The 13,761-nt window shown below is 31.1% G+C and overlaps 1 protein-coding gene across 3 annotated transcripts; it reads left to right on the top strand.

Moving 5' to 3' along the window:
- Nucleotides 1-6,980: 6,980 nt before the first annotated feature.
- Nucleotides 6,981-13,407, top strand: LOC114405739 (U-box domain-containing protein 33-like). Of its 3 annotated transcripts, none has more exons than XM_028368215.1 (9): nt 6,981-8,110; nt 8,674-8,795; nt 8,871-8,995; nt 9,458-9,562; nt 9,706-10,096; nt 10,186-10,326; nt 10,604-11,134; nt 11,506-12,270; nt 12,954-13,407. In XM_028368215.1, the coding sequence occupies exons 1-9, from the start codon at nt 7,837-7,839 to the stop codon at nt 13,134-13,136; spliced, it is 2,637 nt and encodes an 878-aa protein (XP_028224016.1). In that variant the 5' UTR covers nt 6,981-7,836; the 3' UTR covers nt 13,137-13,407. The 3 variants fall into 3 exon arrangements, with proteins under 3 accessions (XP_028224016.1, XP_028224017.1, XP_028224018.1); XM_028368216.1 differs by having other exon boundaries at nt 6,983-8,110; nt 10,189-10,326; XM_028368217.1 differs by lacking the exons at nt 6,981-8,110; nt 8,674-8,795 and having other exon boundaries at nt 8,881-8,995; nt 9,406-9,562.
- The last annotated feature ends 354 nt before the right edge of the window (nt 13,408-13,761 follow it).

Below are 13,761 nucleotides of genomic sequence, written 5' to 3'. Positions count from 1 at the left end.
CTTAATTTTATCATTTTAAGTCACATTTTTTTTTAATTTTAGATTATTGTGATTGATGAAATATACTTTCATAGACTTATTTAAATTTTTCTTGGTTTTATGAATTAACGTTATAGTACTATATATATATATATATATATATATATATATATATATATTATACTTTAGATTAAAATGGCTGTTTACTTAAAATAATAATCTTCCCCAACTTGTTAGTCTCCACATACATTTCCTTTTCCTTTGCCTTTCTGTCATTCTGTGTAGACTTTTATGACCATCTTGTTGCAAGGCATGCATAACACGAAATTAAATTCAATAAGAGTGGGCCAATACATGCCGAGGGAAAACAACTTCTCCTGTCAAACGTTGCATCATGCATGTAGTCTATTTTTCTAATGTGACACGTACACGGTTTACTATTAAATTTAGGAAAAACTATGATTGTTAGGTAATTAAATTTTCCGGGGAAAAGAAAGTATATATTACGGGTTCACTAATTAAGGGTCATTTTCTTGTTTACATGTTAATTTCTTTCATCCAATTTCAAGTTTCTCCATGAGTTCTTACCTTAACCAAGTGATCAGGAAGAGATCTGTTCCATGTGGAATAGCATGGATAAGGTTAAGTTGGAAACATCTAGCTAGAGCCTAGTAATGACCAAACATACAAGAAAATTGATATTTCTTAAGATTTTTTTAACAAAAAAATTATAGATAATTTTTTATATTTTCTTATTCAATATAAAAGTCGTAAAAAGGTAATATGGATTTTTTTAATAAGTAGAAAATACTTTCTTTTACAGATGTAGAAAAATAGTTCGATATCATAAATTAAATGCAATTAATTAAAAAGTAAGTAATATGTAAATATTATCATTTAATGTTTAAAATTTCATATAAAAATAATATTATCAAAATTACTGCATTTAATTTATATATTATTATTTTAACCATGTTGGTCCCTCCAAAAAAAATTTCTCAAGCTAGCTGGTGGTGTGTACAATGACATAAATGAAATTTTGAATTTAAGATCCCGTGTAAATTACCTAAATTCCTCACGCCACTAGCTAGTCTAACCCTAATATGTTTATTTGTTATATCTAATTTATATCCAATAAGTGTATGAAATGGGTCTTGTTTGCATTATATATGATAATAATTAATGTTTTACTTAACTGTAATATTGATCACACCATATATATGGGTGTTGTACGTACTAGAGTGAAAAGAGTAAATTTTAATTATTAACTACATGTCAAAATTTATTAAGAACAAGTTATTAAGAAAATCATTTAATTATAGTTTAAAAGTATGAAAACAAAATTTTGAATGTATTGGAAGAGTTTAAGATTTATCTTATGAAATTAAATACTTGTATAGGTATTTGAAAGAACTTATAAAAACAACTTTATAATCTATTCATAAGTTATTTTCAACTTAATTATTTCAATAAGCTCTTTAAGATAGATTATGAAAATAGTTTTCAAATTATACTTAAAAAATTTAATCTTATTTTCTTTAATTATAGGGAATATCTTACATCCTAACTTTTTTTAGAAGTATAGTAATAAGTTATGTTTTAGACTACTTTAATAATAGCTATAATGTGTTAATTTAAAAAATAAGTAAGAGTATATTTTATGCGAGTGGTTTTATTATCCCTGGGACTGCAGGTTGGAAAACTTCCCATTTGCATCATTATCAATAATCTATATCTATACTGTTAATAAAAAAATATGGTATTTTGGTGTACATATTTATTTTCTTATTTCATCCTTAAATCATCTTTTCAAATTTCTTTTTTATTCTATAAGTACTCTTTTCAATTAGTCCACATTTCACTCACATCTCAAAAATTACTCAATAATTTTTTTATTTCTCAAAATTTTTATTCTATAAGTACCCTTAGGTACTATTAATAAAGGAAATATCTCTTATTTGATGTTGATATTTCATTGGACAGTTTTATATTTTTATTGATATTTAAATTACTTCTTAAAATTTTAATTTTTTTCTAACCTATAGTAACTTTCCACTACTTTTGTAAGTTTTTTTTATTCTATCACTTTTTTTATTAACTGTATTTAACTTATGATTTTTAATTTTTTTTACTTATTATTTTAAAAAAATTAGAGGCACGGACGGAGTGTATCTATCTTCCCCTAGTTATTATAATAATATAATGGCCTAATTTTTATATATCTCTATTTTTTTGACTGATTTATTTTTTTAACTAACATTATAAACTACACTATTATTTTGTCTTTTTTTAGAGGAATTATTATGTCTTAACTACATATAAAAATCATTGCATATAAAATTTAATTTGAAAATATATAATTATACACATTCTCATTTTTATTTAATCTCCATTATCATTTATTTTTATTATTTAAGAAATATAGAGTCACAAAATGTCTCTTTTTATCTAGTGCAGTATAATAAGACAAATTTTCCATATTTATTTTTTGGCATTAATATCTCTTTTTGTACGGCAAGAAGTGCGCCATGCAACAATATCTCTTCCTACGTTGAATGAAAAATAAGAAAAATCTTTCTAAGTTACAGTTTTGACAGCTACTTCTGAAAGTTAAGTTTGATTTCGATCTAAATCAATCAGAACCAGTTGTACTGTAGTAGGGCAAATGCCAAGACATGAGTGTGTGACGAGTTCAGAACTTCGATGTTTTTAGCGAAAACAACAAAAAGACCTTTAAATACAAAAAAAAAAGTCTCCAGAGTGACCACAATTAAATTGCAGAAACCGCGTGAGATGAAGAGATGTAAGTAGGTCTATTTGAATTGGGATGGGTGAAATTTATGATTTAATCTAATCAAATTTAGATAGGTTGGTTTGGGTTGATTTTTTAAGAAAGAAAAATGAAATTCAACCAAAATTAATTTATATGTAAACGGTTTGGATTGAATTAAATAAATGAGTTAAAATATTTAATTTTGTCTGTTTTTTAAAAAACATAATATTTTTTATAAGTTAAATTTTTTATTAAATGAACCAGACATAATTATTTTTTGTTAGATTTTTTATTAATTTTGTTATGATGCTGTCACATCTCACTCCATTCTGCTGACTCTTCCTATGTATTTATCCAATATTCATGGAGAATGAAAAATTAAACATACTATATTTGAGATAAGGAATTTCAATAAGTATATACTGAGATGAGTTTCAAACACTTTTTTTTATGCTAAAATTAATGAGACATTATGAGGACTACTCTTTATAAATATATTCCAAATATTTTTAGAAACTCATCTAATGTGACTTAATAAAACCCTTGTGGCTTTGATCTTGAAGGTTAAGGATGCATAGATACTTACTCAATTCAGATTGATAAGTCTATGTAATCAATAACCAATAATATTTGATTTTTTAAAATTTAAATATATATATATATATATATATATATATATATATATTACATATAATAATAATAATATAATACAAATTAACGGGTCAATGAATCGGTGGATTCAGATATTAAAACTCATGACTCAATTCAAAATTCAATGGATTTGATTGATTCAGTTCTTGTCTGACTCAAATACAAAAATTATCCAATCTAAATTTTTAGGTTGATTTAGGTCAATTCAAATTTACTGGTAACCCACACCCGCTTACACTTTATTGAGATCAGAAATTGGGTTATTGATTTCTCTTTCATTCAATTTTTATTTTATTATATATTTTTTTCATTTTTTATCATACCAGTCTATATGTATCCCTATTGATGCACCGTTTCACATATTTATTTTAAAATGAATAACATAAATAATAAATCATGAAAAATTATAGTAATTATATAACGGTTGAATAAGTTTTTTCTTATATATATATATATCTAGATTATTTATTATATCTATTAATTACATATCTCATATAGATAGATTATTCATTATATCTATTGATTTATCTTTTTATCACTTTTTTCTTCTACTCATATATACTTCCAAATAAAAGATTCACCTCCTAATCATATGCTCCTACAAACACAAAATTCGAGATTATCACATTCATTAATTCATTACTACATGTGCTACAATGTTGTAATACTTACTGAAAACAAACATACTTAAAACAATTTATAACTTAATAAAATGATACATATTCAAACTCTATATCATCTTTAGAACATAACATTTGAAAATGGATAATAATATTAGAATCATGTAGAAAGGGCACTCATGAACCATCATCATGAATCATGATCAAAATCAACATCATACATCAACCATCATTATGAGTCTATCAATTATCATAATCATATACACCAATCATAAACAACAAAAACAAACTCTATTTCATGGAACGATTAATCTAAGTACATCTCTTTTTAAGCCAAGTGTTTAAGTTCTTTCAAAGTAACATGACTTAGTTAAGAATCATGGAGATGGTGTGAGGCATTGGCCTACAACTAAGGTTTCTAAAATCTAAAGTGTGTCTAACTTCTTAAAGTAAAAAACCAAAAACAGAAGGACAATCATGAGTTCTATGTCAAAGTGTAGATAATAAAAGTTGTATATGACAAGAAATATGATTCTAGAAGTAGCCAAGTCAAGGGATAAATATCAGAAACTACACATGACAAGATTATCAAGAGATGCATTATTGAAGATGATAGTGAAGACAAACATGTTTACACAGTCAAGAAACATACACCAAAAGTTGTGAAGAATAACATCGATCATTCACTAGTGTATTGATGCACTATCGTGACAAGTTATTCTGATGATAATGATTAGATTTGAAGAGAAGAACTAGTTTCGAATTGCTAGTCCTATACCATCAAGGCAATCATGTAAAAGAAAGGAGTCTCTCACATTTGCAACAATCATAAAAAGATCAAATACTATTTTGTAGAAAAATCACTTTTTTGAAGAGTAACAAACCTCATGACTATGCTGGAGAAAGGAGAAATCATAAATCATTGACAATAGTAGGCATCGACAGATTAATTTAAAATTCAAAGTTGTGTGCAAGTTGTTCCAACTAAGGAAGGACGAGGAACCAACTTGTGATGGGTCCAACTTAGAGTAGATCTCCTTGGCCTCCAAGCCTCTTAAGACAAGGAGTAATGAATCTCCTTGGCCTCTAAGACAAGGTGCAATAATCATCTTCAAAGGGTCTATATAAGGACATTGAAGTGCAACTGGAGTTCTTTGCTAGAAAGGAAAAAGTATAGAGAGGACAAAGGTCAAAAGCCATATTGTATATATATATATATATATATATATATATATATATATATATATATATATCATTAGCTTCTGATACTAGACTTCGTTAGCCTAGTCTCTCTTGAACTAAAGAGTCAAATCTATCTAGTCATAAAGAGTCTGCAAACATCTTCTCAAAGGAATCTTATTGATAGGTTTTCCTTGTGAGATGTATTAGATACTTTCCAAATAGAACCCATTTAAGATAGGCAGCCTCAGAACAATAATTAGGAGAATTCTCTTCTAAAGGTTGAGAGTGACCACAATAGATTATTGTGAAGATCAAGTAGCAAGTGTTATTGAGGGTCCAAAGTCTGGAGTGACTTTTCGAAATAATACTTAGGGGGAATTTGTGAAGGCTTAGAAAATATTGAGTCTAGGAGCTTGTGGAGATTTCAAGAAAGAAAAAATACCATTGTTGGTGCAAATCCTAAAAGTGTAGGGACTTGGTGTAGTCCAAGATTGTATGAACCAATATAATTCATGTGGGTATTTTATTCTTTTTATTGTTTTTGATGCATTTTAAATGATTATATATCTGATTACTTTGATTACCCAATGGATACCAATCAATGTGAGCTTCATCAATTATGTTTGTTATTTTTTTGCTGAATGGTCATCAATTATGCTTTAGGTCCTTGTTGTTAGATTTCATCTTAAAATCAATTGACATTAAGTGAAGTTGCCCAACAGATATTTAAGCTGCACTCCAGGGATTGAGACAACCGATGTGAGACTTGGGCATTTCCCAATACTTGTAATATAGCTTTCTTTTTATAGTCCTTATAAAATATTTATCTTTCAAAATAATTCATGTCAAAGGCATTTACAATAACACACACCCACACACATATATTAGAATGAATTAAATTATACTGGTGTAATTTTGACAACTATTATATCATCTATAACTTTTAATTGAATAATATTTTCTTAAGATTCATTATTAGATTAAAAATTTCTTTCACATAAATCACATATGTAAAATATTATATATATATATATTCACATTTATTGGATGAATAATGATAGATGCTTAGATAAACACTTCTCCATTACAAACATTTAATGTCATTGTCATTTTCTTTTTTTTTTTCTTCTTCTCATCACGTTATATTATCATCTATGAACCTATATTTAGTTATTAACCTTTTTCTTTCTTGATGTCAAAATAACACAAGAGTGTGCACCATTTTTATTATTGGATATCAATCCAAGTTACACCTGTTTTAATGTGTGACAAATATATCATATTAATTTAATAGATTAAGATTACAATTGTTGTAACACCCCGATCGAATCACACCAAAGTGAGAAGGATTTAAAAGTTGTGCAAGTATGAGACTGTAAAGCTGAAAATGACTTAAAAAAAATTAATTGGTACTATTTATATCAATTAGATGTATCTACTTTTCCGTAGCCTATTACATAAAACTCCACACTTAAGCGTGTTTGGTTTAGAGTAGTTATGCGATAAGTGACCTTGTGGAAAATTTACTAAAAAACGTGTGAGTGAAGATAAAACACGATGAAAAGTTTCATGTTAATTTGTAGAGTCAATGCCGAGAAGTTAAGAATCAAGAAGTTACCGTCGTTATTCCCGAAGATTGGAAATTGGAAGTCCAAGTAGTGTGGCTAAACTCTTTCTTCGAAACTTCGCAAGAATAGGGAACATGGAGGGAGAAGAAGAAAAAAAGGTGCATGAGCCAAAAGTTGTAGGGACATGGGGTTGTTCTTGTAATTTCCTAGGTTCCTTTGTGTTTCTATTTATGATTACTTCGGTGTCTCTTCTGTTTGTACATTACCATGGTATCAGCTCAAGACAACGGCACCCTTTTCTATTCCTATTAGACAACAAGATAAACACCTGCAGATATATAAAAATAAGGCCATTTCCTTTTCATTTCATCACTTTCCATCATCCTATGAATTTTTTTTATATGATGATAGACAATGAACATGTTGCATATTTTTGCAAATTTGAGTGTCCTAGGTTGAGTTTGTGCCACTTCTAGGTAGAGAAAAGCTGAATATTTTGTTCATGCTTTTTAATTTAATATTTTGTTGAGTGGGAATTCCATTTCAGCTAGGGGAGATTTTGGTTATGAATTCTCTTAATTGAGACAAGTGGAAAGAGCTTTGTAAAGAATAAAGATGTGCTTTTTTTTATATTTCTTTTTCAGTTCTTGAGAGAAATTTTGGCTAGTTTGAGAAATTTTATTTATTGCTTTATTCATTTTTTTTGGTTTTGGGTAATTGGGATTACCAAGTTTTGATGATTATGTTTTTGGGTAGATTGAGATGTGGTGTGTAATTGATAAGAATCAACAGGACAAGACAGAAAGACACAACAATTCCGGATGAATTGATAAGCCATGGACCTTGTTCTTGTAGTGCTTCAATGTCCTTGTTTCTTGTTTGATCCTCGTTAGTAATAGAGAGAAAATTCTTAGTAACTGAATTCTTTTATATTTCGTTGGCTAGAAAGTTGAATTGGAATGTTGAGTTTCTCAGTTTAACGTAATTCTCTTCAGAAGAGGAAGAAAGAGTCTTTTTAGAAGAGTCTCTTAACTGTTTTCAACCATCTTTCATCTGTTTTAGCATGGCTGTGGTGAGTCCTATGCCTGCAACTCCACCACAGGTCAATCCTGTGAACTTGCTTCGTAATACTGGGGTTCCTGGAATCATGACTAGTAGGAGAGAAATTGTAAATGAACCTAGTCCAAGTATGGTTAATGAGACAATCTATGTTGCCGTGGCAAAAGATGTGAAAGATAGCAAATTAAATCTGATATGGGCAATACAGAACTCTGGAGGAAGGAGAATTTGCATCCTTCATGTTCACGTGCCAGCACCTATGATCCCCTTGGCCTTGAGTAAGTTTGCAGCATGTGTGTCTGTGTGCATATGCAATTTTATTTGCGGATTAAGATTATAGTTTGATACTTTTTTCTTTTTTCTTTTTTTTGAAATTTTATACAGGCTAAACCTGCCTAAATTAAAGTCAGTGGCTCATTCCTAGAAGACATAATCAATCAAAAGTTAAAGATAATTTTTAGTACAAATTTTATTTATTTTTAACAAATCATAGGCTTTTTAATTGATTGTGCCAATGAACATTATTCTTCTCTTACAAGAATTGCTCGTTTGATGACCATTATTTTAGAAATTACTAGGGGATTTGAACTGAAACTCAAAATGGCCCAGAAGATAATCAGTCCTTTGTTTAAATTCTAGTGTTAAGAATTTATTTAACTACGCTATGACTTATGATGTTTTCTAGGTCTGCTTTTGTCAAATCCAACATTTGACGTATGATTTATTCTTTCTAGCAGTTAATTTCAAGGACTGAATTTAGCTGTAAAAATAATTTGCTGTGCTGTGTACGATTTTCATTTTCTCATGATGATCTTTAACTTCTTCATTTGGATATTTACAGTGGGTGCCAAATTTCCTGCAAGTGCGCTGAGAGAGGAGGGAGTTCAAGATTACCACGAAAGAGAAAGACTAAAAATGCACAAGACTCTGGATGCTTACCTTTTTATCTGTCAAAGGATGGGGGTAGTTTTTCTAGCAAACCTTTTTTTCAAAAGTAAACTTACTTTGTTTTTGACTAATAATAATTTTCTGATATAGGTTCGTGCAAGGAAACTACTACACATTGAAATGGATTGCATAGAAAAAGGAATTGTTGAACTCATCTCCCGGTATGGCATACAGAAACTTGTAATGGGAGCAGCATCTGATAAGTACCATTCAAGGTACGAAGCCAGCTAACATATTAGCTAATTCAGAAGCTAATTTTAGCTCATAGAGAAACTCACTTCATTTTTTTCTTTTTATTTTCTTCTCCTAAAAGTCTTTCTGGAGAAGCTTACCCAAACAGACCCGTAGCCATATTATCTGTGTGGGGCTTGGAGCTTTCTGTTAAGCATGTTATACTTTCACTGTTTTGAATTACTATTTCTCAACATTCTTATCTGTGGAGCTTGACTTTGATCTCTCCCTCTTTGATTTAATTCCCCTCTTGAGGATTTTGGCTTAACAGCAAAATTCATAACCCTTTGAAATTTATATCCATTTGTAACTTTGCTGGACTGTATTTCATTTTATAAATAAATTCTGATGATAAACCATTTGTAACCTGAATATTTTGTTATCTCTATATCAGTTATGAGTCACTATAATCTTTCCAATGAGCTCCCACTTGGATGATGTTGCAGGAGGATGACATCCCTCAGATCTAAGAAAGCTATATATGTATGTGAACAAGCTCCAGCTTCTTGTCATATACAGTTTATCTGCAACGGCTACCTCATACATACAAGGTATGTTGTGTTATGAAAACTGATGACTTCTAAGTACAAGGGATAGTGTCTTGATTTTATTTTGAACTTTGATTTGATGTACTCTCCCAATAGTATTTGAACATATTATCTTTGGTACTGATATAAGTGCTATATCAATTCAGGGATTGCAGTTTGAATAGAGGGAATGTAGAGGTTGAATTTCCTTTGTTGCAGCAAATGGCAAACTCTGAAGTTGGACATTCACCTAACTTGAGTTTCCAATCAATTTTGCAAGGGCAAAACCATGGGATAAAATTAACTAATCCAGCTCAAGAGTTATTTCGTAGAGTAAGGTCTGTTAATGATGGACATATGAGAAGCCTTGAATCTGTTTCTTCTTCAGAAGGGTTTTTAACTCCACCAAGCAAGTTCAGTAAAAACATAAGTTCTATTGAACCAGGATTGACCCCAAATTTGATTAATGATGGAAGTGAGAATGCATTAGACTTGATTTTGAATGACCCTTCTCTGATTAACAAGGATCTTCATCATTCATCATCTCCTAGTGTACTGGTATGCATACTTTATCCTCTTTCAGAATGTGTAAGGCATCTTACTTCTGAGCCTTATGATAATATTTTAAAATTGTGATGGAACGCTAGCAGGATGAAGGAATGGATGATGCTCTCTATCATCAACTTGAACAAGTAATGGCTGAGGCTTCGAATGCTAGGCGTGATGCATATCAAGAAACTGTTAGGCGCGGTAAAGCTGAAAAAGATGCTATTGATGCTATTCACAGGGTAACTATTCTCTTGTTGAGTTCTTATTACTTCTGCAATGTGTGGATGATCATGTTTATAATGTGAATAGTTAGTTAATTCTAGTTGTTTGTATCCCATTTTCAAGTTTTTTAAATAATTCTAAGTGGTAAAGCATTGGTCAGACCTAATTATAATCTTAACTGATGCTAAGCTCATTTGAATGAATGAGCATCACTTGAGGTTGTCTCATCGTGTGCTGAAATTGCAAGTTGATATAAATTCTAATTAGAATCTTTTTGAACCACCCAATTGGCAGGCTAAAGCCACTGAAAACTTGTACAAAGAAGAGCTGAAACTAAGGAAAGAACAAGAAGAAGCAGTAGAAAAAGCAAATGAAAAACTTAACAATATGAAGAGCCAGACAGACAAAGTTAATGAGGAACTCCGACTTGCCTTAGATCAGAACTCATCACTAGAGAATCAAATTGCATCAACTGAACTTATGGTAAAGGAGTTGAAGCAAAAGATTATATTTTCCTTGGACCTGTTACAAAACTACAAGGATGAGCTAGATGATTTGCAAATACAGCGTGATAATGCAGTGGGAGAGGCTGAGGAGTTTAGGAGAAAACAAGGGGAAGCCTCATCAAGCACACAGGAGCTTCACTGCTTCTCAGATTTTTCCTTTCAAGAGATTAAAGAAGCAACAAGTAACTTCAATCCATCCAAGAAGATTGGAGAAGGTGGATATGGAAGTATATTTAAAGGTGTCTTGCGTCACACTGAGGTGGCTATAAAAATGTTGAATCCTGACAGCACGCAAGGACCTTTGGAGTTTCAACAGGAGGTAGGATGGATTGAGTTTTGCTTGATATTTTGGACATCATCCTATTTTGGTCAGCAATAATAATTTTTGGCTAGTTGAATAATATGAAATGTCTTAAAGTTGGTTGTAATGTGTAAGTTGTTATATGTGGAGCTATAAAATGAATTTGAATTTGAGTCCTTTGACCTTATCTAGTCCAGTTTTGTAGTGACACAAATATATTCTTTACTCCCATTTTGGTTTGAGTTGTGGTATTCATGCAACAACTCATTGTGTCGATTTCTCTCTATCACATCATTTGTTATATCTCATCTTTCTCTCTCTGTTAGTTGTACAAATTGTTATACAAGTTGTTGGACAAATAACGTTTTTCTGTTTTGGTTTTGTATCAGGTTGAAGTATTGAGCAAGTTAAGGCATCCCAATCTTATCACACTTATAGGAGCCTGCACAGAATCTTGGACTCTTGTGTATGAGTATTTACCTAATGGAAGCCTTGAAGATCGTCTCAACCGCAAGGATAACACACCTCCACTATCATGGCAAACTCGAATTTGCATTGCTGCAGAACTTTGTTCTGCTCTCAATTTTCTTCACTCCAATAAACCTCACAGCATAGCGCATGGCGACTTAAAACCCGCCAACATTCTCCTCGATGCAAACCTTGTTAGCAAGCTCAGTGACTTTGGAATCTGCCGTATATTATCTTGTCAAGACAGTTCCAGTAATAGTACTACACAGTTTTGGAGGACTGTTCCAAAGGGAACTTTTGTGTATGTGGATCCTGAATTCCTTGCTTCTGGTGAACTTACACCAAAGTCAGATGTTTATTCATTTGGAATCATTTTATTGAGATTGATGACTGGGAAACCAGCCCTGGGAATAATAAAGGAAGTGCAATATGCATTAGATGCTGGAAAGTTGAAATCCATCTTGGATCCTTTGGCTGGAGAATGGCCATTTATGCTGGCTGAAGAGCTGATTCGCTTGGCTTTGAGGTGTTGCGAGATGAATCGGAAGAACCGGCCAGAACTTTATTCAGATGTTTGGAGGATACTGGAACCAATGAGGGCTTCTTCAGTAGTCACAAACACCTCTCAACTGGGTTCTCAAAGGCTATGCCAACCTCCTCCTTATTTTATTTGTCCAATCTTTCTGGTAACTCATTCTTTCTATCTTCATTTTTAGTTTCAGCTCAACCAAAATATGTATCCTCAGATGCTTTAGGATCTTTTGGAATAGTGAACTCTTCAAAGTTCAAACAATATATGCATCTCAATGACCAATTTACATAGAAAATTTAAGTTAAATTAATTTTTTTGTCCTCTAGTTTTTTGTTTTGTTTAAGTTGATCCTTTAATTTTAAAAATCTTTTCAATTTGGTTCTACCATCTAAACTAGACCAAAGGTGATGGTTTTAAACGGCTACAATATACATATTTCCTAGTCCTGTCAATTTAATTTAGACCTTAGAATCCAATTGAATCTTTCAAATATTAGACGATCAAATTAAACAAAAAATAAAGAATCAAATAGAACTTAAATAATAAATTAGAGGACAAAAAACTAATTTAACCGAAAATTTAATCAAAGTTTTGTGAGATAATTTTTTGCTGGCTGTTATGTCATATTGTTTACTCTACATTTATATCCTTTTTGTATTAGTTCATACTTGCCTATTCCCAATGTGATTTTTATTTCATAACTTTTTTAAGCTTCCTTTATACAAAGGTTTTCCAAATCCATCATCCTTGTATCTGTGAACCATAGAGCTTTCATTTAGAAAAAAAGAGTAGCATATAAGAAAGTTCGTTCCCCCTCATTGTTTTCCTACTTTGCAGGAAGTCATGCAAGATCCACATGTAGCTTCGGATGGTTTTACTTATGAAGCTGAGGCTATACGCGAATGGCTGGAAAGTGGTCGTGACACTTCACCAAGGACAAATTCCAAGCTTGCTCATCACAATCTTGTTCCCAACCACGCTCTTCGCCATGCGATCCAGAACTGGCTTCAAAGTCAATGATCAAGTTTCTCATTTTTTGATTAAATTGTAGCTCTACTTCTTTATATTAAGTTTATAGGAGAATTTGTTATCATACCAGTCTTTAAAATATGTAAACCACGTTTTGTATAGCCATCATGTTGTTTAGGTTCTATTTGTGCGCTTCTTTCTACCTTCAGTTATTGTAACAAGGTAGCATATCATGTATATATGGATAAACACTATCTTATGTAGTTATCTTTAGCAGTTGGTGGTAATGCTACTGCTAATCTTAATATGAATCATTCAAAGATGAACCATCTCAACACTGTTACGAAGGTAGTGCGCAGCACCAAATCATGCCATTAGAGGATAGAAACAGTAATCAGAAGTTACAAATAGCAAGGTCCAATAGACAAATTAAGACTATGTGCTGAATGTGGAACCAGGGTCATGCAAGCAGGCACGTGAATAAGGAATAGCGCAGTACTATTGGTTAATATAGAGTCTTCTAGAAGATGTTAGTAGAATAAAGGGATATTATTGTTAGGATATTATTGCTTGAAGTTGTTCCACATTTAGCACATAGTCTTAATTTGTCTATTGGGCCTTGCTATTTGTAGCTTCTGATTACTGTTCCTATCCTCTAAAGGCATGATTTGGTGCT

The sequence above is a fragment of the Glycine soja genome, chromosome 3, assembly GCF_004193775.1.
Source record: "Glycine soja cultivar W05 chromosome 3, ASM419377v2, whole genome shotgun sequence".
NCBI classification, from domain to species: Eukaryota; Viridiplantae; Streptophyta; class Magnoliopsida; order Fabales; family Fabaceae; genus Glycine; species Glycine soja.
The sequence above is the reverse complement of the archived record's forward strand: the minus strand, read 5'-3'. Positions and strand labels throughout refer to the sequence as shown.

What these genes read in the sequence shown, in the direction of transcription:
- LOC114405739 (XM_028368215.1), top strand. Translation starts at nt 7,837, where the DNA reads ATGGCTGTGGTGAGTCCTATGCCTGCAACTCCACCACAGGTCAATCCT. An exon ending in TCTGATAAGTACCATTCAAG is followed by an intron (nt 8,996 to 9,457) that starts GTACGAAGCCAG and finishes ATGATGTTGCAG; the next exon opens with GAGGATGACATCCCTCAGAT. An exon ending in CTTTGGAGTTTCAACAGGAG is followed by an intron (nt 11,135 to 11,505) that starts GTAGGATGGATT and finishes GTTTTGTATCAG; the next exon opens with GTTGAAGTATTGAGCAAGTT.